At 40.7% G+C, this 21,920-nt stretch overlaps 3 protein-coding genes across 4 annotated transcripts; 2 read left to right on the top strand and 1 right to left on the bottom strand.

Moving 5' to 3' along the window:
- Positions 1-2,659: 2,659 nt before the first annotated feature.
- Positions 2,660-5,685, top strand: ccl25b (chemokine (C-C motif) ligand 25b). The gene is made up of 5 exons (XM_085151332.1): positions 2,660-2,787; positions 3,183-3,308; positions 4,726-4,837; positions 5,016-5,112; positions 5,200-5,685. Exons 2-4 carry the CDS (start codon positions 3,245-3,247, stop codon positions 5,110-5,112), a joined length of 273 nt encoding a protein of 90 aa, XP_085007458.1. The 5' UTR covers positions 2,660-2,787; positions 3,183-3,244; the 3' UTR covers positions 5,200-5,685.
- Positions 5,686-9,692: 4,007 nt separating this feature from the next.
- LOC146490772 (serine/threonine-protein kinase NIM1) lies at positions 9,693-16,545 on the bottom strand. 2 transcript variants are annotated; one of them, XM_085151328.1, is made up of 4 exons: positions 16,424-16,545; positions 14,516-14,809; positions 13,910-14,178; positions 9,693-12,468 (listed from the first exon to the last, which is right to left on the bottom strand). In XM_085151328.1, the coding sequence occupies exons 1-4, from the start codon at positions 16,443-16,445 to the stop codon at positions 11,716-11,718; spliced, it is 1,338 nt and encodes a 445-aa protein (XP_085007454.1). In that variant the 5' UTR covers positions 16,446-16,545; the 3' UTR covers positions 9,693-11,715. The 2 variants fall into 2 exon arrangements, with proteins under 2 accessions (XP_085007454.1, XP_085007453.1); XM_085151327.1 differs by lacking the exon at positions 16,424-16,545 and having other exon boundaries at positions 14,516-16,413.
- A 1,976-nt stretch (positions 16,546-18,521) lies between these two features.
- Positions 18,522-21,817, top strand: pole4 (polymerase (DNA-directed), epsilon 4, accessory subunit). The gene is made up of 4 exons (XM_085151330.1): positions 18,522-18,927; positions 19,832-19,916; positions 21,333-21,374; positions 21,539-21,817. Exons 1-4 carry the CDS (start codon positions 18,679-18,681, stop codon positions 21,550-21,552), a joined length of 390 nt encoding a protein of 129 aa, XP_085007456.1. The 5' UTR covers positions 18,522-18,678; the 3' UTR covers positions 21,553-21,817.
- The last annotated feature ends 103 nt before the right edge of the window (positions 21,818-21,920 follow it).

Below are 21,920 nucleotides of genomic sequence, written 5' to 3'. Positions count from 1 at the left end.
AGGAAAAGTACGAGCTGTCATCGAGCAAAAACGGGAGCTGGAAGCATGTAAATATAATAATAACCACTGCAGCCAAGAAGAGTGCCTGACGAGCCCAGTTGTAAGTAAGCTATTAAGACTCGACTGTACACCGTGTTCGTGTTTTCCTCCAAAAACAATAAGTTCCGTTGGAGCAGCCTTTCAACGCCTCTCTCTGTCTCTCGCTAGCAAAGTTGACCCAGACAACAAAGTAAAGCTAGTTTTCGGCTACAAGCCCGACACAGAACCCACGTATTAGTCAGAGGTCCCTTTACTACGGTTCGGAGCCGCGGACCTTCAGTAACAGTAATAAATCACAGCAATAGTACATTCATGTAGTTGTAAACAGCATGATAATATATTAAGTAATCCAAAGTATTCAGAATACGTTACTCTCATTGAGTAACGTAACGGAATACGTTACAGAATACATTTTGGGGCATGTATTCTGTATTCTGTAATGGAATACATTTTAAAAGTAACCTTCCCAACACTGTCTGCACTTTACTCAAGAAGTACTTTGAATGCAGCACCCAGAGTAAAAAACTAAGTTCTGTAAATCCTCGCTTCTGCCCTCGTGTTTTCACTCTGAGGCTGTTTTTTGTGGCATGGTTTGTTCTGGTAAGCCTTTTCTTCGTTACTGACATGCCGACATGTCACAGAAGGAAAAGCCTAAGGCTAAAAAATAACATTGAGTTCCACTTTGTCCCTTGAGGTTCGTAGTCCTTGAAAAGAACACAGCAATTTTTAGAGATGTGAGTGTTGGCCTCTCGAGTAAAGTACAATCATTTACTTTACTGTGATATACAGGAAATTAGAAAGTGTGTGTTTGCTTATTTTTAAGAAGTCAGGAGAAAGCCCTGCTTCCTGTTGGAAATGACACAGCCCTCAAGCACAAAGCGAGGTCAATGAAGCTAAATCCTTTTTCCAGTTTTGGTGTAGAAGTCTGGCCAGAGTGTAGACACTAATGTCATCTAACTCTGACTGCGAGCCAAGCGTTTTCAGACCTTTTTAACCTGCCCTCATAAATGTTCTTGATGAAAGCCAGGAAATTCCCATGAGCAGGGTTCCAGGCCCCACGAAACGCGAGGGCTTTTATAGCTGCATATTTGGAGGTGACTGATTCACAATCAGATATTTGCTGAATACAGATATATGGTATCTAAGAAAGCAGCCCCCGGGTTTCTCCCACTGTCCAAAGGCATGTTTGTTAGGTTTAGGTTAGGTGTGAATAACTGTCTGGCTCTCTGGACTGAGGACCTGTCCAGGGTGTAACAGGCTTTAGCGCCTGCCAGGATTGCCCCTGCAATCCTGTGCAATCCTGACTTGGATAGGCAGTTAAGAAAGTGGATGGACTCAGAAGTAAAATCTATAAAGTAGCCACATGTTGCAGCCACATGTTGCAGCCACAGACCTGCAGGACGTTCGCCATCTGATGCATATTGAGAATCTTGTTTGTATCAGCCATGTGTCAGAGGATGCAAGAGGGACTCATTCTTCAAAAGTGTGTACCAAAAAATGGACAGTGTGTTCGTATCTTCTTTGTTTGTGCTGGGAACTCCCATGTTTTAGCCACTCGGTGGTATTTACATGATTGCTTCTTGGCTCCAACGTTTAAACCAAGAGCACAAATATTTACCACTAGAATATTATCCCTGGCAGTGTGATCTAGGCCTTCCTGGAAAGTAATATAAAGATTGACAAAAAGCAGAAAAGTACAATGTATCAAAGGGAACCTGCTATCTTTTGCTTTTGCATGTATATACTAGTTTAGTAGCGGATGTTTATGTTATACTTGGCCAAAGTTTCATATAATCAAGTCAACTTATGTACAAGTAATCACTGTGAGCCTGGAGCTCCAGTTAGAAGGGTTTTCTGATCTTGGCTCTCTGTTGTTTAGAATAGATTTCCGTAGTATGGTCATGTATGAAACAGTGAGAGCACAGGAGCCCAAACACCTGCTGTTCAAATCGTCTGTTTGCAAGGAGCAGCCAATCAGAAGTACGGTGGCTTAAAGGGGCAAAGGTGGTAAAATGGCTTTAGACAGAAAAGCCCAGCATGAGATAAAGGATCTGGACTGGATGGGTTAAATTTATGACAACTTCTCATGTAGCACCAAAAAGAATCTCTTCTCAGGAGTGGTATAAACAGTAAATGGTTGCAGCTGATATTAGAAAACACACAGTAAACCAACTTGGGCCGCTGTCATACATCTGGAAAGCTTTAGTGCTGTGAGACTGGATCAGTGTTTGTGTGAAGAACTGTAAATCCCAAAGCCAAACCTCTCTCCTTGGTCTCGTTCTCTAAACATATAATTTTGAAGGCGATCATTTTCATGCAAGACCCCCTGCACGACTCCGTCCTAAACATGCGGTGCAGCCAGTGTGAGACTGAAATAGATAAACTCCGATTTTATCTTCATTTTTGTCAGGCACACCTTGTCTGCGAGGAAGTTTGGCGATTCGCGAGATGCATTATCATAAAAGGCATTGTTGTACATGGGGTGTGAGTCCGTTGCTTAACACCAACTGTCATTGCAGAATATCTGGGTGGTACTGACATGTGTGTTGACGAGCCATGAGATTCCCTTTGCCCACTCCAAAACAAGTGGCATTCAGGGATGAAGTTGGAGCGCTGACAATTCCGAGTGGGTGTGGCACAAGATCATTTGGGGGAGGGCAGGGCACGATGTGCAATATAAGAGTGCAGGCTGCTGTGGACCAACATTTTTCCTTCTAGGACATCTTTTGAAAGACTGGATGTGATCAGGTACGTTTGTCTGAAGGCTGATAAAACAAGCAGCTTGTGCTGATCTTTCACAATCTGGATTTTATAGAAATGTTTTTATGTGTTCCACATTTATTGAGGTTAAGCCAGTCTGAGAGATAACAGAAGAGTAGGGGTTCTAGCTGTAACCCAGTAGAAACACTCCCGCTTTTTTGCAAAACATCACTCAGAGTGCTTGAAGAGGAACATCTGTCAGCAGCTGGAAGCCTGACAGGGGTCAAAGACACGACTGTATTCTTTCACAAGAGCTTGAGGGGAGGGATATGGTTTGGAAAACAACCGAATGTTTGCCCAACATTTACAAAGCAGTGGGAGTGATAGAGTCTAGCTCCAACTTTCAGTTTGACTTTGCTCTTTGTCTCCTTGTGTTTGTGCAGTGAACAACACTTCAAGAACAGCAGCAACAGCAGGAAGAACACCAGCAGGAACAACAGCAGCCATGAAGTTTCACGCTCTCGTCTTCATTTTGCTCTTCGCCTGCATGTACCTGAGTCTCGCACAAGGTAGGTGCAACAAAAACGGTCTGGTTTCACGTCACAAACTGCAACATTTTCGTTTAAATTTGGAATGTTTGCAGAATGCACCGAAATGCAACCATGCAGATTTTTACAGTAGCTGATAAGCACTATCTGTGATAAGTGGATCATTAAAAATATGCACCCATAGTCGGGTTGAAGTGAGCATTTCTATGTGCTGTCTTGTTTTAATCATTTCCCCATGCCACATTCCTTTAAAACGTTTTAGTGAACGAGATAAATGATTCAGCTCCGAGCCCTTTACCACAACGCTTTAAGCGCAATCTGTCATCTTGACTTCATGTGGCGACCTTGCTTCAGATTTAAGCAGCAACAGAATAAGTAAAGTTAAAGATAAAACAAATTCATAAAATAATGGATGTTTATGTCTAAGAAACTGTCGTTTTTGGACGCAGCTGTAATTAGAGGAATACAGACATTAAATAATCAATACTTTTGATCCACTTATATGTGTAGATCTTTTTAGTAGTTGTGTACTGTAAGAATCTAAAAGGATCCTAATACTTTTTTAGCCAAAATATAAAAGCAGTCATTGAATTTTGAGTATTTTTAGACTTTTTGTTTTTCATGTAAGACCACCGCTTTCAGGTTTTAGGGTATTTGGAGTCTTTTCTCAACCAATTTTCAATGCTGTGTTTTTTCTGAAATCACTGAATGCCCGTTTTTTCCCCTTGATGGGTTCTTGGACCCCAATGTGCCGCTGCATTTAACAAATCCTGGAAGGACTCCTCGTCTTAACAAAAGCTGGCTTTTTCTTTCTTTCTTTTCTTAGTGCATGCTGTGAAATCAGTTGCAGCCTCCGCCAAATATGACAGTTCATTTTACATCAAAAAAAGTAGCTTTACTGAAATGTAATAAAAATTAAATATATATAAATTACAGTATACGCATTTTGGCTTGGCGTTTACACAAGGCTGCTTCATCCAGCGGAAAATACATTCAGCAGCATCAGTGCAAGCAGCGATGGTAAAGATAAGGTGAGAAGACCGTGAAAGGCAGTTAGATGGCATGCACTCGCTGATGCCAAAAACTCTGTTTCTGTTCCCGAAATAGATCTGTGCTACTTTTATTGGGCAACGTGGAAATTCTCCCGGACACTGCTGGCCGAGGTCCAGATCTGTTAAAATCCTCAAAAACCCCAGTTATATAATTTCTTTATCGTGGATGTATGGATTCTTAGACGTTATATTTTCCTTTTTTGTTCTAGTAAATAGTCCAACAAATACCACAGGACTAAATCGGGACTAAAAAGAGAAAGTTACGTTTGTTTTCATAACCTTTGGGCAACGAAAGCTACACACACACTCACACAGTGATTGCTCAACTTCCCCAAGAGCGACATTTTCAAGTACGATTGTTTATAAATCTCTAACTTTCTTTACAGGCTCGTACGGGAACTGCTGCCTCGGCTACGTCAAAGACATTAGAAAGAAGGCAAACATCGTCGGTTACACCAAGCAGGAATCAGATGGCGATTGCAACATCAAAGCAATTTTGTGAGCATCAATTTTTAAGTCCTTAACTTTTGACGCTCGCTGACCATTTGCTGTTCGCACATCATTAAATTCCACCATAATAAATTAGCAAAAGTCCTGTTTACTGAGGAAGTGACCGATCCGCATATGTGTCCACGACTTGACATCTCGAAATAATGACATCCATGTGTATGTTTAGGTTTACGATGAAGAGAAGGGCAAAACCTGTGTGCGCCAACCCAAACGACGAATGGGTCAAGAAGGAGATGAAGAGGGTGGACAAAAATCAGCAATAGGTAAAAAGATACAAAACATACTCTCACAATGACATACACTCTCAGTGACAATGCACATTAATCATCATAAACCCCGTGTCTTTGTAGGCCACCAAAAGGAACAAAACCAGAAGGAGAGAGAGAGAACAGCGGTCTCTTCGGACCTCTGTCAGGCATCGTATATCATCTTTAACGAGATGGATTGTGTTTCAGTAGATTAGGCATTTCCTGTTGCTGATGGTGAATGTAAATCATGTACACAGTTCTCTGATACAGAAACAAACTGTATTCTTAAAGTTATATCCAGTATAACAAAAAGTCATTTATATGGACCATCTATGATAGTGTTCCCTTCTCTGTGATGTGTAGCGCCTGCTAGGAATGAGCCTCTCTTTGGCAGCTTTGAAATGTGAATAAATGTATTCTGTTTGTGAGAAAAGAACGTGTGCAAAATAACACTTTAAGACTAAGCTGAGTTTGTTTTGTTTTTTTATATACGTATATATCTACGACAGAGTTCCTAATTTTTGTATCAGCACTCTAATTGTACTCTGTGTTTTTCTATTGCAAATAAAGTCCAAATGCAAACAAAAACTCTGGTTTCCATAAAAGTGAATAATTAATTAGAAATGCATCCAGCTGCTTTAAATCATTTTGGTTTGTTCTAGTGTTTTCCGGAAGATTCCAGTAAAAGGAGGCCGACTCGCCTTTGGTCCAGTAATCTCGAGCATATTTTTTTTACCTTCAGCTTGAGCTGATAATTGACTACATGAGCCATCTGTCAAAGCTATAAAAGAAGCTATTAGTTCTACTGTACACTAAATCCAGTGTTCACTAGCTTGATGAGAACATCGTTAAGATAAAAGTGAAAGTGAATGCCTCAACCGTTCAATCCAGATGGGATTAAAGCACAAACTTAACATACTTCACGTCTGTCTTAAAACAACAGTACATGCTGCCAATGAAAAGCTCGAGTAAAAGTGTGTCCGCATTACTCGCAGTCATCCCACGAGGATGTATTTAATTACCAGTCACAACTCAAGGAAACCACATGGGAAAAATAGCGATAGTTTTTGGTTTTAACTACAAGTCCCTAAGTGAAAAACTCAAAACTAGACTTGATTAAAGCGATTTAGTAAATACAAAACTAAACAAATCAAATGAAGAATAACTTTTATATATGTATTAAAAGTCAAATGTAATAGAAATAAAAGTATCAGAAAATGCAGAAAAGTGCATTATTATATATGATAGCAGGTCACCTTATTAGGTACGGCTCCTAATGCATATAATAATCATGTATTTAGGCATGTAAATGTGGTCGAGATGACCCAAAGTTCAAACTGAGCATCAGAATGAGGAAGACTTAAGTGATTTTGAGTGTGGCATTGTTGCTGGTGCTGCTCATGCTGGTTTGGGTATTTCAGAAATTGCTAATGTGCTGGGATTTTCCCACACAACTGTGAGTGTGGTTTACGGAAAATGATCCGAACAAGAGAAAAATATCCAGTATGCAGCAGTTCTCCTGGGAAAAATGTCTTGCTGATACCAGAGGTCAGAGGAGAATGATTAGACTGCTTCAAATGGAGAGAAAGGTAACAGCAACTTATGCACTGGCGCCACCCCGCGCCAGGGCCGGGGCCCCCATACACCCACCCGCCCACAACCCTGGCAACACACCAACCAGGACCCAAGCCCCAAGGCCCAGCCAAGGCCCCAGCCCAGACACGGAGCATCCCCAGAACTCCACGCCCGTCTCGGACCGACCCAGGGGGCAGCCAGGCTACCAGGTCAGTAACCGACGTCCGTCAGCACAGACCCTCCCCCAGCCCTGCTGCACGCAGCCATGAGGAAACCGTCACCTAAGAACCAACGGAGCCCTTAATAGGCCATGACCGCAACCCCGGGTTGAGCCCTCTAAGGAAGGTAACAGCAACTTAAATAACCCCTTGTTACTGCCAAGGTGTGCAGAAGAGCAGTTCTGAATGCACAGCATGTCTAACCTACATCAGCAGCAGACGACCACACCTGGTCCCACCTCCTTAGTTAAGATGTTGGAAAACTGTTGTCTGGTCTGATGAGTCTCAATTTCTGCTGTGACGTTCAGACGGCAGAAAAAATCCTGCATAGACTAATCCTGCTGGTGGTGCTACTGTAATGGTAGGGGGGGATGTTTTCTTTCTATCGGCCGTGTAGCACCAGTGCTGTGGTGTTGGTACCATTGGGCTTACCTGAGTTTTGTTGTAGACCACGTCCATCCTTTTATGACCCCAGCGTACCCGTCTTCTGATCGCAGCTTCGAGTAGGATAAACCTCCATGTCACAAATCTCAAATCGTGTCAAACGGGTTTCTTTAACATGACAATGAGTCTGTTGTACTCAAAGGAACACCACAGACACCACACCTCAGTCCAATAAAGCTTCTTTAGGATGTTTTGAAATGGAAGATTTGCGTCATTGAGGTTAAGCCGATAAATCTGAAGCAACTCTGCGATGCTATCATGTCAATATGGGCTAAAATCTCTGAGGCATGCTTCCACCACTTTGTTGAATCTGTGCAGTATAGAAAGGAGGCCTAACCTGGTACTAACAAGGTGTACTTAATAAAGTGACGAGTGAGTTTAGCATGTTAGGGAAGAATCTATTCAAGACCTCCTTAAAAGAAGAAACTATTATATCACCAAAACTGGCCTCATTGTGCATTTTATCACCTCATTTTGTTTCACAGCAGCCTTTTAATTTATTTAGGACTTTTTAGAGGAATGTTGCTTTAAGGTTTATAGATAAAACACCCACACAGAAGTCTACAGATTGAAACTTCTTTACATTTTTACGCACCATGTGTGAACAATAAAGTTTACACAAAACGTATTTGAATAAAATTCTGGCACAGGTCTCTTCAGCATCAAAGGATCACAACATGTGTTAATGGAGGCCCCAGTCGACAGCGAATCTGAATACTTAATCTTGCAGTACAACCAAAAAGCAGACAGTGGTCTTTTGAGGGTCCAGGAGGTCTGGAGGCCAACTGTTTTCCAACAGTTTGTGATCCAGCCTTGCAGCTCCTGCAACATTTGGCAGCCCGGAACAACGTTCATCCCTCACACATCGAGACGTCAGTCATTTAGAAGAGCGTGATGGATGTATTGGGAAATGTCTCCAGACGTCAGCACCAATTTCAGGGTATCATGGTTTTTAAGGGCAAAGACATGGTCTATCTAAACCACATGTCCCTGAGTGAAAACGCAGCCAAGTATGTTTTTAATCAGGTCCTTAATCCTCCCACACCCACACCCCAAATCCCCAACCTTTTTCCTTTCCTTTTATTCAACTGTTTACTTTCAATGTCTGAGAAACAGCTTGTGCGATAGTGTGTGTAGACATGACATTCGACACGAGGACATGACATTAGACTCCATGAAACAGGAAGACTGATCAATAAACTACACGAGCAGGCAGAAACATTTTTCTTCAAAAACGTAGTACTCACTCGTTTGTTTGTTCTCTGAGTATTTATGGGGCTGATTCACAGACTCAACAGTTTAGTTAGTTCGTTTAATTTCTTCAAGCTGGAACAAAATCCTTCCTCTTCTTTGTTCACTCAAATGTAGGACACAAAAAATGGAAAACTTTGTCTTTAATTTTCCCAGCACGGAAGGATAGTCGGCTTCATCAGTGAGTTGCTCAACAAATTTCGTCATAATTTAGAGCTTAACTTGACCTCTTCATACCAGTGCTTGGTGAAGAGAAGCAGAGATCTCTATATTTGGCACTTTGTTGATAAGACCACTGATAAATGAAGATATCTGAATATGAGTATATGCTCTGCTAACACTCCCAGGTCTGTGCCCACTGGGGTGACTGGTTTTAACTGCTGATCCCAGTAGATCAGAAATTATTATGTCTTTAACGCTGAAATCTTTTCAATGAGATAATAATTTAGCTCTCACATGAATCACCAAGTTCAGATGAGGATGCATACTTTAGTGTTGGCGTAATCGCCAACGGTTGAGTACAGGAAACAGACAAACTTCATTGCTCATCCTCATAAAGCTTCACAGTCGATTGTCTTCTCGGTTCAAATCATATTTGTGTGAGAAAAGTAAACTAGTTAATGTTCAAAGAGCCGCAGCTAAACTCTGAAGGTGAAGGTGTTGCTCATCCTCCTCAGTTTTTACGTGACAGACTTGAAACAGCTCTCCGTGCTGCAGGTAACAAAAGTGCTGAACATTTGTTGTAGTTTGAAGAAATTAAACCCTGAGACGTGTTACGTCTTGCTCCTATTTGACAGACACTTAACTTTCTCTTCTTTCCTTGGAAGAGCGCTCGCATTCAATGGCTTCAAACAAACAAGCAGCTGCACACTGAAACCAATCAGTGCAGATAAAAGCAGCTGGCTATGCAATAATAAATATAAATTAAGGGTCTTTGTTCATGCTGATATCAAACTAAAACTAAATCATTTATCATGTCTTAAAGTGAGGCGGTTTAAAAGGTAACGACTTTGGGGAACTTTTATTTCTCTGGTGGAGAGATTAGCAAAGAGAATAAGCAGGGAGGTGCACATACATATGTTTAACATGCAGTCCACTATAATTGCAGTTTTCTTTTGCAAAAAACCTCATAGTTAGTACAAATTGCCCATATTAGGAATGTACTGTTTACTATTTCACAACCATCTCTGCTCTGATTTCTCATTCATTCAGAGCTCAGAGGTTCTCTTTTACTGCCAAGTACCATTTCCAACAAATGCAAACTTGCTGACGAAGACAAAAACTTGGCTCTTTGTGATAATCCCAGAGGATGTGTAAAGGTAAAAGCAGAACATTAATAATGTGAAAGTAACAGTAAAAAGAAAAAAAGACTAAGACTTTGATTATTATGTGATCATATGAGCAAATTCATAGATTTGTCCTTGTGGTCTCAGGCTTTACATCGCACAGAGAAATCTTCTGCTTTTGTTTGGTGAAGCTGAGTGATAAGTCACGCTCATTTAACTTTGAATTTAAACTCTGGTGGAAAACAAGCAGCTTACTTTGCAGCCATGCCCGTGTAACCTTTTGAACCCCTTTTTTCTCAATGTTAAGTTAAAGAACATTAGCGATTAGATCGGTGAGCAGTTTAATGAATGACTCTGCTGAGACTTGATGATAAGAGTTTTCTCAAGTGGAAATGATAACAGACACTTATTGTCCACCGGTACTGAACAAGAGCAGAGTCATAAATAAACAGCGAGTCGGGACTAATTCTTGGCACTTGTTCGGATCTTTGTGATCTCTCGATGTGTCTGCGCTTGCCCGCGCAGTGTGTCTTCACATTCTTGTGCGAACAGGCTGCGGGTTGAGGGCTAAATATTTTATTGCAAAATATAAATATGATAGTGCCAAATACCCATCAGAAACAGAGCAGGTGTGTGCAGTCATTGACAGGACTGACGTCAAGTTGTAATGTTACTGGTCCCAGAGCTATACCTGGTTTAGAGAGACCGCTGTACCCTCAGGGAGAAGTGCAAGTGATGGGAAAATGAACCATCATTAACTGGGGAGAGAGCCAGTTCGTTTTTATATGCACTTGGGGTGAAATGACACGTTATGTTCACAGTGCACACTTTCATTTTTCATAAACTCCTTTTACCGTAAGTGCTTGAATTGACTCCAAAGTCAGTTCCTGAGAACTGGCTCGAGAGTCGAAGATTTATCGAATTTCAAGGCTTGCAAATAAAGAAGATCTCGTTTTGCGTCCCAGTAGAAATCGCAGTTTTTAACAATATAAATCTGGAGTCTTGCATGCAGCTGAACGAGACGATCACATTGTGCTGTGATAACATGCCTCCTGCTGGAAGGAAAGAATCAGGGGGAGGATGTCCAGATGAGGAGATTAGAGGGGAAACAGTTTTAAATTACTGTTTGAAAATAACTTTATTCTGTTTAATGAATCTGGCCTTAATCTGTGCTAGAATTACTGATACAGCGTGGCTTGAAGCTCAGGGCAGCATCCCTGGAGGATTTATGAAAACGTTGCTTTAAAATGTGAGCAAACATGAGAATAATTTACAAAGATATGAAAAAAATAGAATAACACCAAGGTAAACTCCCAACATTCACTGTGCGCTTGACTCTCCTCCTTACTGAACAACATGAACTGCATTTATAATCACTTTTACGTCACATGCATACCCAGTGAAGGCATTTGAGGCATTTGCTGTAATGCAAATGCGGTAGGTTAATTTTACAATTTATTTTTTGTTATCTCTCTTTTTCTTATATTTCCTCCTGATACACATTTTCTTTTTTACTTTCTGTTGGGCCAAGCATGTTCCCTTGTGGCTGTCTCATTAGGCTTACCTGGATTAGGTCAGATTTGACTGACTAAGAAGGATTGGAAGATGCTGATAGCCATTCAGTGATTGATAGGTGTTTTGCGTCAGTAATCTTGCCGTTGGTGATGTAATCACAGGCTGGTCTATGAGCTGTAACTGATTTACAATGTGGAAAACAACTGTCCACTCTGACCTCCACATCCACTGCCACTTCAGTCTGTGTGTAACATAATACCTGGACTGCATGAGAGCGCACACATGTGATAAAGTCGCTTTGGTGCCACAAATGAAGCAGCTCTTTGTCGTTACAGTATTGCACATACAGTGGAAGGATTGTGTTTGTCAACTGATGCTGCAGACCACTTGCTCGGACTCTCGTACTCATCTGTTTGGAGCACAGAGTAACCCACAGCCTCGACCGACCTCCTCTTCTGGACTCGATGGAGGAGGATCCGATAGGCCCCTGTCAGTGGATTCCTGCAGTCCAAGCAGGGGTTATTCTGGAAATGAAGCGCCACGACCCCGAGATCCGACAGCAAACTCTTTACCTCTTGCTCTTCCACGCACAGAGTCTGATTTGTCTGTGCAAAGTGAGCAGGAGACAGTGGCAACGGCGTATAGGGACGAGGGAACTCAATCCCCTTCAGCCAAGCACTGCCTGAAATCTGCGTTAAAGAGGAGCGATCAGCAGGCACAATCCGCAGCATGCCTTTGATGACCAGCTGGCACGGATCTGGCACATAAGAGGGGATACGGTAAGCCCCCTGGAGGATGCAGCGCTTCAGCCTGCCCAGATTTTCCCCATAAAAGGGTAAAGTTGCTGTTGTCATGAAGTACAAGAGAATACCTAAAGCCCAAATGTCTGAGTAACGTCCAGAGTATCCCTTTTCCTTAAAAAGTTCAGGAGCAGCGTAGGGCGGAGAGCCACAGAAGGTGGTGAGAAGCTCAGCAGGGCTGCTCTCGGTGCTGAAGCCAAAATCCCCAACTTTGATGCAAAAGCTGGTGGTGTAGAAGATATTCTCCGGTTTCAGGTCTCGGTGGATGATGTTGCAGTCATGCTGAAATGTTACACACATATGGACAATTTTAGAAAGAGTTCTCCTTTTATGCTCACAGAGCACATATATAGTTAGGGCTGGACCAGGTGACCCTGAATCCTCCCTTAGTTATGCTGCAATAGGTGTAGGCTGGGGATTCCCATGATGCATTGAGTTTTTCCTTTCCAGTCACCTTTCTCACTCACTATGTGTTAACAGACCTCTCTGCATTGAATCATATCTGTTATTAATCTCTGTCTCTCTTCCACAGCATGTCTTTATCCTGTCTTCCTTCTCTCACCCCAACCGGTCGCAGCAGATGAGCCTGGTTCTGCCGGAGGTTTCTTCCTGTTAAAAGGGAGTTTTTCCTTCCCACTGTCGCCAAAGTGCTGCTCGTAGGGGGTCATATGATTGTTGGGTTTTTCTCTGTATCTATGAAGCGCCTTGGGGCGACCTTTGTTGTGATTTGGCGCTATATAAATAAAATTGAATTGAATTGAACACCAGCGCCCTGGTTCATTTCTGCACTGTGGGGCAAAACACTGATATAGCAACATTTCTTTGCTTCGTCTTATGATAAGTTATTAATGCATTTGTGTCGGATATCTACATTTTGATTTAAAGAGGATCGATTTTTCACTCTGCTCGTTTTGAGTTTTGGACCCTATCAGAATAGCTTTGCAGTCGGTGTCAGAAGTCAGTTTGTGTCCGATTGACTGAGGCCACTCTTATTGACATTTAATATGAGCAGCTGCTAGCACTTAGCTGATCCCATTATTTGAAACTTTGCCCACTATAACAGCTTAACTAACCTATTGTGAAGAAAAGGAGACGCTCAGAGGGGATAAAGACGGACAGGGAACTAATTAACTATTATTATTATTATAAACACCCACATGCACTGATGAAGCATTGTTTGGCCATTCAAGGCTACATTTTTCCTTCTGCTACACAGATGTGGCTCATGTATCGAAATCTCCAAAATCAATCATTTTTACAAAGAAAAATGTTATTGGGAGCAGATATTGTGAGTTACTCATGACTCAGACACTTAAATTACATGATTATCATCTGTCTATATTGCAACTATCTATAATACACTTTAACCAACATTTATTTATAATGCATCTTCTGGTTTTAGTTCATTTTAACTGAATTAGTGACTCTTAAACTGTTCTCTTTGTTTACTCATCGGCAGGTCAGTGGCTCGGTCTCTGTCTGCTCTACCCTGCATGTCAAAGTATCCTTTAACACGATACTCAAATTTGACCCAGTTTCACATTCTCATCTCTACTTATTGTTAGAGGCCTTAAGGTTTCAATCTGATCACGTAACACATAAAGTCGGGCACATTTTGAGTCCAGCTGGGATTTTTTAATTCATTCCATGCTGTCTCTCCTCATTTCAATCAGCGAACACATCACAGACTCATGCTGTGACTAAGGGGGAAACCGAAGCTCACCATGTGCTTAACAGCAGAGATGATTTGTGCGAAGACCAGCTTGGCTTCCAGGTCGTTAAGCTTCCCCCTCGTGGTGATTCGAGAGAACAAGTCTCCACCGCTGCCGTACTCCATGACCAGATACAGCTTCCGGCTCGTCTCCATCACCTCATAAAGGCGCACGATGTTGGGGTGGCACAGCTTCTCCATGCAGCTGATCTCTGAGGAAGTCAGAGGCTGTTTCTTCTTATCCAGATGCAGCTTGTCCATGATTTTAACAGCTACTCTCTCTGAGACAGGAGAAGGGGAGGGAGAAGGCTTAGCTGTCAGTGACAGATTTAAAGAAGGTCTGATGAGGTTAAGGACTGAAATAAGGACGGATGTATATTTAGGAGATTTAACACAAGAACAGACAAGACGCATCTGATCAAAAGGAGGGGAATTAGCTTTTAATAGGATGATTGTTGTTGTTTTTTAAAGTCTGCACAGATTTATGGTGCTCTTGAACACTTATTCAGAACACTGGAATGTGAGTGAAGCAGGAATGAGTTTGAAACACATAAAAAAGATGACTAACGGTGACCGAATAACTGGGACGAACATCCTAAATAACTGACGGTTCTTTACCTTTCGTCAAGGCATGGATGCCCAGCTTGACTGTAGAGAAGTTGCCTTGCCCGATTTCTCCACGCAGCTCGTAAAAGCCGATCCTTCGACCGAGCACGAGGTCATTGACGATCTTCTCGTTGTGGGTCATGTCATAGACGATCCTCTCAAACGGAGACTGCTCTCTCCTCTCCGCGTCAGTCAGCTGCGGGATGGCAGCAGAAGCCAGGGGCTTGGCTGGTTTTTGCGTCTTCGGAGAGTCATCTTTGGGTTTTTTGCTCGTTTTCTCTTTCGGCCAGAGACGCATTTTGACGGCTTGGAAGTAAAAGTAAAAAAAGTGTGAAAACGTTGCAGCCGTGCTGTGTGAAATAGCAGAAATATTAGGATTTCCTTTAGATTTGGACCGAGACGACATCGCTTCTTAGACAAACACCTTTGTGTGTGCAAAACTCAGGGCGCACACAAGTTGCGTAAGTAGAGCTGTATGGGACATGGATAATAAGATTGACCTCCATGCTAACTTACCTGGTATGTAACTGTACATCCCACATAAGTCAAAAGGTCAGGCCTGTATTCTGCCTAAATTTAACCCGAGTTTCTATCTGCACTTTTAAGCTGTCAGTGGATATTATTAAAAATGATGCTACGATAGACAAGAATGTGGCAAACTAAAAGTTTTGATTTATTTTGCTATCACTCATCTGCTTATGTTATATTCTTTTGCTTTAGGAGAACAAAAACAAAGTATAATCTGAAATGAATAAAACTGAATCTCTTCTCCCGGTTAGAGCTTCCACTCACACCGTTTCTGAAAATACTAACATTGCACCTTTGCGGTGTTAGTGTTGTGACCACTATGCAGGAAACAAGATTTCTGGATCACGGTAAATGGATTTCAATATGTGTGTTTTCATTTTTAATGGACAAAAGCAGGATGTTGACCGTTCCTGTTTTTTCTGCTCTGGGAATTGAAGTTTTCATTTTTTGGACACGGTTCTTAAGAATCAGCACGTTAATTTGCATTTTTTTTGATAGTGCACAAATTTCTCCAAAAACAGAACAATGCTTTGGCTCGAACGATTGCCTCGTACGGCGTTTCTTTTGTTTTTACAGGAAATTGTGCAGTACAGTCTAAGCAATAGCATAGAGTCTCAAATCTGACCCGACAATCAGGTCAGATGCCAGACCGGCTACTTGAATCCTGTGTGGGCATCTTGGAGAGCATGCATAACCTCTCAAAAACATCTGTGAGCAAAATGAACCAGCCAGTCAACTATTACCAATAATAATAAACAAATATTAAACATTACAGTGTGATTATGTTCTTCCTCCTCTTGGACTTTGTCGATCAAATATAGCCGAGGATTACTTGGGTTTTTTAGATGGAGAATTAATGCCATTTAGCTTGCAGAAAGCTATTTATAGGATGCTAATGAAGACTAGACTGGCAAAACAAGAATGAACAGAGTTGCCAATTTAGGATTACACTTCCACACTGCGTATGAAACTGAGCAGGCAGATGATTATTATCAGCATTTGGATCCACGTGAAACTGCTTTTCTATTATTCTTGTTAAATCTACCTGTAAATGTAACAGCTTGTATGACTGGAGCGACGTAGTCACTGTGAAAAATAATAGCAATGAATGAGATTTAACGAGTAGCTTTGAATCATCTTTTGTGGAAAATTCACATATAAGAGTGGAGATATATTCAGTTGCCAATCTGGCACTTCGGAAACAAAATACAATTTTAAATCATCCAAATATGGGTTTTCTAAATCTTACTAATCACCAAGGCTACGGTTGATAAGAGATTTTATACAGATGATTTAAAGTACTTTTTACAAAAGTACATCTAATTTTAAAAACAACATGAAAAAGAATCACATTAGCTGATCAATAACAGTAATAAAACTAAAATATTTTACCTGGGAGCTGTGAGTCCTTCATATCTCTTCCTCAGAGTGTAACACCTGACTGTGGCTGAACATGTGAATGGAGCGTCAGTGGACTAAAGCAGTCCTCACAATCCTATTAACAGAGTGTATTAGTGGACTGCTGACATGACCTGACACAATGGACATGATGCAAAGATACTTTCAAAGAATAAAAATAGGCATGCCTGCTTTCATAATGATGATAATGCTCATGTAACTTACACACGAAAGCAAGTTCGTGGGCGTTCTTTTCATTAAATGGCCTGTATTTATATAGCGCTTTACTAGTCCCTAAGGACCCTTCATTAGACCATATTTATTGTTTGTCAGATGGCAACGTCAAGCTCTGACAAAAAATATATAAAAATATATAAATAAATAAAATCTAAAATGTGTTTTAATAACTTTCTGGAATAAAATAAAGTGCTAATGAAAACATACATTCATACATTAAAATATTCAGGTAAGAAGAGTTTAATGTGCTATTTAGATACTCTATTGCAGGTGGACTGGAGCCTATCCCAGCTACTATAGGGGGAGAGGCAGGGTACACCCTGGACAGGTTGCCAATCTGACACAAGGCTAACACAGAGAGACGAAAAACTATTCACATTCATCCCTGTGGGCAATTTTGAATCACAAACTAATCTTTGGACTGTGATAGAGCCGGACTACCTGAAGAAAACCCACGCAAACACGTCGAGAAACATAAAAGAACTAGCAGATTACTAAAAGCCCAGCTTTAAGCTTTAATAGCTCTTTAAGCTCTTTAACACTTTAAAGCCTGAACCATACTAAGCATATTAATATAGTGATTTTCTCAAATAACTGCCAGAAATTTTTTTTTTTTTTGCAAATATAGTGTTTAGGGAACCTTCTGATGAAACAAGAATACATTAATTTAATATTAATATCTTATTTGCTACATCTGGCTTTTTCGCCATTTATTCCTTAAAAATGCATATAAGGGAAGATGTTTTTATTTATATAGGCAGAAGAAGAAGGTTTGTGGGTCTAACACTGTACTCATCGGCGAAAGTGACAAGTTACCAGAGAGTCATAAGCATTGCAGATTTTGGTGAATATGAGGGAAACTATCACAAGGAAAATAAAGCGGCAGTATACTCTGAAATAGAGGTTTTGTAGACTTTTGATTTTTTTTTTCCAGTTTTACACAGGAGAAAATATGATGTGAAGAGACACAGACATATATGTCTGTCATAATTGGCTAAAAAATGCTAATATTGTCAGATATGGATGAAAAGAAGGTATGAGAATCTATGAATTAATTCAATTGAAACCCAAACACTGCTGTCAGATAAAACAGCAGCTGAAATAACAGAGAATTAGTTAATAAAGACTATCACATGAGACCATAAGAGCAAACTTCAGCTTCCCATTAATCATGCTGTATTCGCATAACAGGAGAGAGCTTAAAAAGATTGCAGGTGTTGTGATATTAGATGGTAAAGTGTTCAGGCATAGCCATACACCACATCCACACTTGGATGACCTCTGTGTCAGCTGATGAAGGAATCCACACAGTGCATCGAATCTAACAGCAACAATAATCATTAAAAGTAGAGCTAATACTGGACACCAGAGACAAACAAAACTTCAAATGAATACAATTTTACTGACTTTACTGATTTATATTTCACAATAGAGTTCACAATAAGTTCACAATAGCGTATACTGATGTACAGTACTATACAGTTGTTTTTAATAGTTTGTTCCCACTGCCCCCTAGTGGAAATATTGAGGAGTACAGTTGAGTTTTCCCACTTTTGGTAAATGTCACAAAAAATAACATTTAGCACATACACAAAATAATGTAAAATTTACAAAGTTATAAAAATTATATATTTTAACCATACAACAGCAAAGTGTTATTTGTGGCCAACTTCACCTGCGACTTCGTGTCTACACTCGGACCCCTTAGTTAGTAGGGCTCTGGCTACACCCCGCTATCTAGGCGGCAATGTGCAGTGAATGACGTTTAACTTTAGCCAATAGCGAGGCCTGGATTCACAATCTGTCCAATCACCGAAGAGGATTAATTGGCGGGGCCTGCACTCACTGACGAATCAGCGCAGGCCTTCTCACGAAAGCCCGGAACCACATGCTGGCGCGCGCCCGCTGCGGTTGTTGATGTTATTATCTGTGACATGTAGCTATTAAACCATAGTCGTTTCTACGTGTGTGTTTATTTCTTAAGACATAAAATTAGCGCAAAATATCAGAAAATGGCAGCAACAGTGACGACGAGTCTTGTGACCGCAACGGAGCACGACCCTGACCGGTGTGAGAGTGAGGAGGAGACCCGCGGGGCCGAGGCGGAGGACAGCGGCCAGCAGCAGCAGACGGGCCCAGTCACGGTGAGCCACAGCCGGCTATCCAAACTCCCGCTGGCCCGCATCAAGGCTCTGATGAAGACCGACCCAGACGTGGCCCTCGCCAGCCAGGAGTCTGTGTTCATCATCGCTAAAGCCACGGTGAGACCACTGATATCCTAACCGTCCTGGTAACACGAGTGCTGACTCTCTATATGATGCTAACAAACTTAAGTGCAGATAGTAAATAATATATTTTCTAAATGTTTATATTTCATTTTAGTTTATTTATCAGCCATGACCTAAATTTATCAGCCTGAAATTACTGAAGTATATTTAAACTTTAGTGTAGGTTAACCTTTGGAGTAAACGCGTTTACTCACGTTAATGTCTAACTAAAATGTTAGAGTCAAACTGAACAAACTTCATGCTACATAGGGAATGAAAGCTAGTAGAAGTAAGATGGGACACATGTGTGAATGAGAGGGAGACAGGTGTAACAGTAAAGCTGCAAGGAGCAGAGGTAGTGAAGGTAGATGAGTTTAAATACCCGGGACAAACAGTGCTCAAGAGAGGTCAAGAAGAGAGTGCAGGCAGGGTCGAAGTGAGTGTTGGGAGACTGTGTGACAGTCTATAGCAGGGAAAGGGAAGGTTTACAAGGCCTGGTGTCAGTGAGACTTGCTAGAAGGACAGCTCAGGTTGAGTGCTTTGGGGTAAAAGACAGACTTCAGGGACAATGGTTTGGACATGTTCACAGAAGACATGGTGGATATATTGGATGCTGACTGTGGAGCTGCCAGGCAAGAAGAAAAGAGGAAAGATCTTAGTGGAGGTTCATTGATGTGGTGACGGAGGACATGCAGAAGAGCATGCTAGCAATAGGGTGGCATGGAGGCAGATGATCTGCTGTGGTGACTGTTTAGGGAGCAGCCAGTTGTGCAAAACAGTTGCATTTCAGCACAAATATATTTTATCAGTTGCTTGTGTTAATAAAAAAAAAAAAAAAAATTCTGATCATTTCTCTGGTTCATTTTGAACGATTTCTTTTTGGTTTCTTTTTGTACAGGAATTGTTTGTTGAGATGATTGCCAAAGATGCTCTAGTGTATGCACAGCAAGGGAAGAGGAAAACTTTGCAAAGAAAAGACTTGGGTAAGTGGATTAAACATGTACTTAATTCCATTTAAAGTCTACTCGCATAAATAGAAAATGGGCTGGTGCTTGTATAGCATTTTCCTGTTCTATCAAAGAACATCAAAGCACTTTCCTTCTACAAGCCTCTTTCACCCATTCATATATGTGCCTTTTTCTGTGCCTGTGTGCTTCTAACCTAACAGGGGCACAGTCATCATCCAGCGGTGATCAGTGTCTTACCCAAAGATAATTATACAACCTGCTTCATAAGCCTGAATTTGACATTTGTACATATTTCTCAGAATAACAACTACATCACGCTGAGATTTGACTTGAAGAAACAGGACATGTTTTAATTTTAGGCCCCTGTTCCTTTTCTGTGACTGATTCAAATATCAGCATTACAACTCAAAAACATGCTACACATGTTGCTTTGTACTCAGTAGAGAAATACTCTGTGTGGCACCTCTGTGTTCTGTCTTCAGCATCAATTTTACTTTTTGATCTCACCTGAGGCACCTGTGTCTGCTTAGTTTGTGTGTTTGACATATGGTTTGTAATAATAATCTAGGAATACTACAAACAAGAGGGCTTATCTCATGCTGAGATAATGTTAACTAAGTAAACTTGCATTAAATCAGGACAATCAAAAAACACCCGACACTGGACACACTACGTCCTAATTCAGAGCAAGCTAATGGCTCAGTCACAAATAAAAATAGGACAACAGGCTCCTTGCAGCTACAAAATTTTAAAAAAGAAAGAAAAAAAAAAGGTGATTTTATTAACTTTATTTTACATTTCCCTAAAACTGATTGTAACTTGTGGTGACTAGATGCTTTCCCACAGCTTGAAGGTGTTGCATACTCACAACTATTTTTGAATGCTCCTGATAGGAGGCAGGCTTTCTGCAAACAGATGCAGCTTGACTTAGTCTGTCTACAGTCACTCTCAGAGAACTTATTCAGAGTTTTGCAAATAATTGGTATCAAATCGATAAAGACAGAGAGATTGGCAACATGTTGCCATCACTCTGAATGAGTCTTTGTCAATGAGCACAACTCGATTGGACTTATTTGTGATTTTTGACACAGTTTGCCGTATTAACAGAAACAGATTGCATGTGATTTATGACTTACCGACTGACTCCATGTTATGGCAAATTTATGGCAGGTTTTAGTGACACTGTTAGTTCTATTGAGAATCTCATTTTGCAGCAAAAAAAGAAAAACTGAAGTGAGATAACGTTATCTTATTGGATAAAACAGACTGACAGAGTTAGAGGAAATAATTTGCAGTTGAAAAAAGGTGATAGATCACAACATCCGTCATTGCAATACTCAGCATTTTGCAAAATGTTGCAAATTCACAATTATATGACACCATGAGTAAAATATTGTGATAATATTGTATCATTTGTTTTCTTTTTTGCAGACAATGCAATAGAAGCCATAGATGAGTTTGCATTTCTTGAAGGTAAGCCATACGAAGATAGAAGTAAAAAACAACTTTTAAAGTTGTCTGCATTACGATGCTGATTGAATTCGTCACATGCACAAAATTCAGTATTCCACTTAATATTGAATTTATTGCCTCAGTTTGAACCCGAATATGTTTTACTGACTTTATTTTTTCTGCAGGCACACTGGATTAAAGACTGCTTCAGGAGACTGGTCAAAACTGTTTGCAACCATCAAAGTTTTTATTACAGGGTCATAATTCACTGTCGGAAACTTTCTGCTACTTTTCTAAGTCAAAATCTGAAATTCAACATTTATTAATGCTTTTGTACGATGGTTCCTCAAGATTTTTCATGCTAAACTTTGAAGACTTGTGATGGAAATGTGTACATTTTTTTGTATATACACTTGTGAAATACTATTCACTGTACAAGAAATAAAAGTATGTAAACAACAGAATGAAGTCTGTGCAGGTTTGTGTCACACTCAGCATTACTGGTAAAGCTGTAAGAGTAATAATGTCAGGCTTCAGTGGAGTTTTCCCATTTAAAATCTGCAGAGT

This window comes from Neolamprologus multifasciatus, chromosome 23 (genome assembly GCF_963576455.1).
Source record: "Neolamprologus multifasciatus chromosome 23, fNeoMul1.2, whole genome shotgun sequence".
NCBI lineage: Eukaryota > Metazoa > Chordata > Actinopteri > Cichliformes > Cichlidae > Neolamprologus > Neolamprologus multifasciatus.
Note: the sequence above shows the minus strand (reverse complement) of the source record. Positions and strands in the feature narration are given on the sequence as shown.

Coding starts and splice junctions, on each gene's coding strand:
- ccl25b (XM_085151332.1), top strand. CDS start 3,245: ATGAAGTTTCACGCTCTCGTCTTCATTTTGCTCTTCGCCTGCATGTAC. Junction 3,309..4,725: donor GTACCTGAGTCTCGCACAAG/GTAGGTGCAACA, acceptor CTTTCTTTACAG/GCTCGTACGGGAACTGCTGC. Junction 4,838..5,015: donor TGCAACATCAAAGCAATTTT/GTGAGCATCAAT, acceptor GTGTATGTTTAG/GTTTACGATGAAGAGAAGGG.
- pole4 (XM_085151330.1), top strand. CDS start 18,679: ATGGCAGCAACAGTGACGACGAGTCTTGTGACCGCAACGGAGCACGAC. Junction 18,928..19,831: donor TCATCATCGCTAAAGCCACG/GTGAGACCACTG, acceptor CTTTTTGTACAG/GAATTGTTTGTTGAGATGAT. Junction 19,917..21,332: donor TTTGCAAAGAAAAGACTTGG/GTAAGTGGATTA, acceptor TCTTTTTTGCAG/ACAATGCAATAGAAGCCATA.
- LOC146490772 (XM_085151327.1), bottom strand. CDS start 14,909: ATGTCGTCTCGGTCCAAATCTAAAGGAAATCCTAATATTTCTGCTATT. Junction 14,179..14,515: donor CATCCATGCCTTGACGAAAG/GTAAAGAACCGT, acceptor CTCCTGTCTCAG/AGAGAGTAGCTGTTAAAATC. Junction 12,469..13,909: donor TCTCTGCTGTTAAGCACATG/GTGAGCTTCGGT, acceptor GTAACATTTCAG/CATGACTGCAACATCATCCA.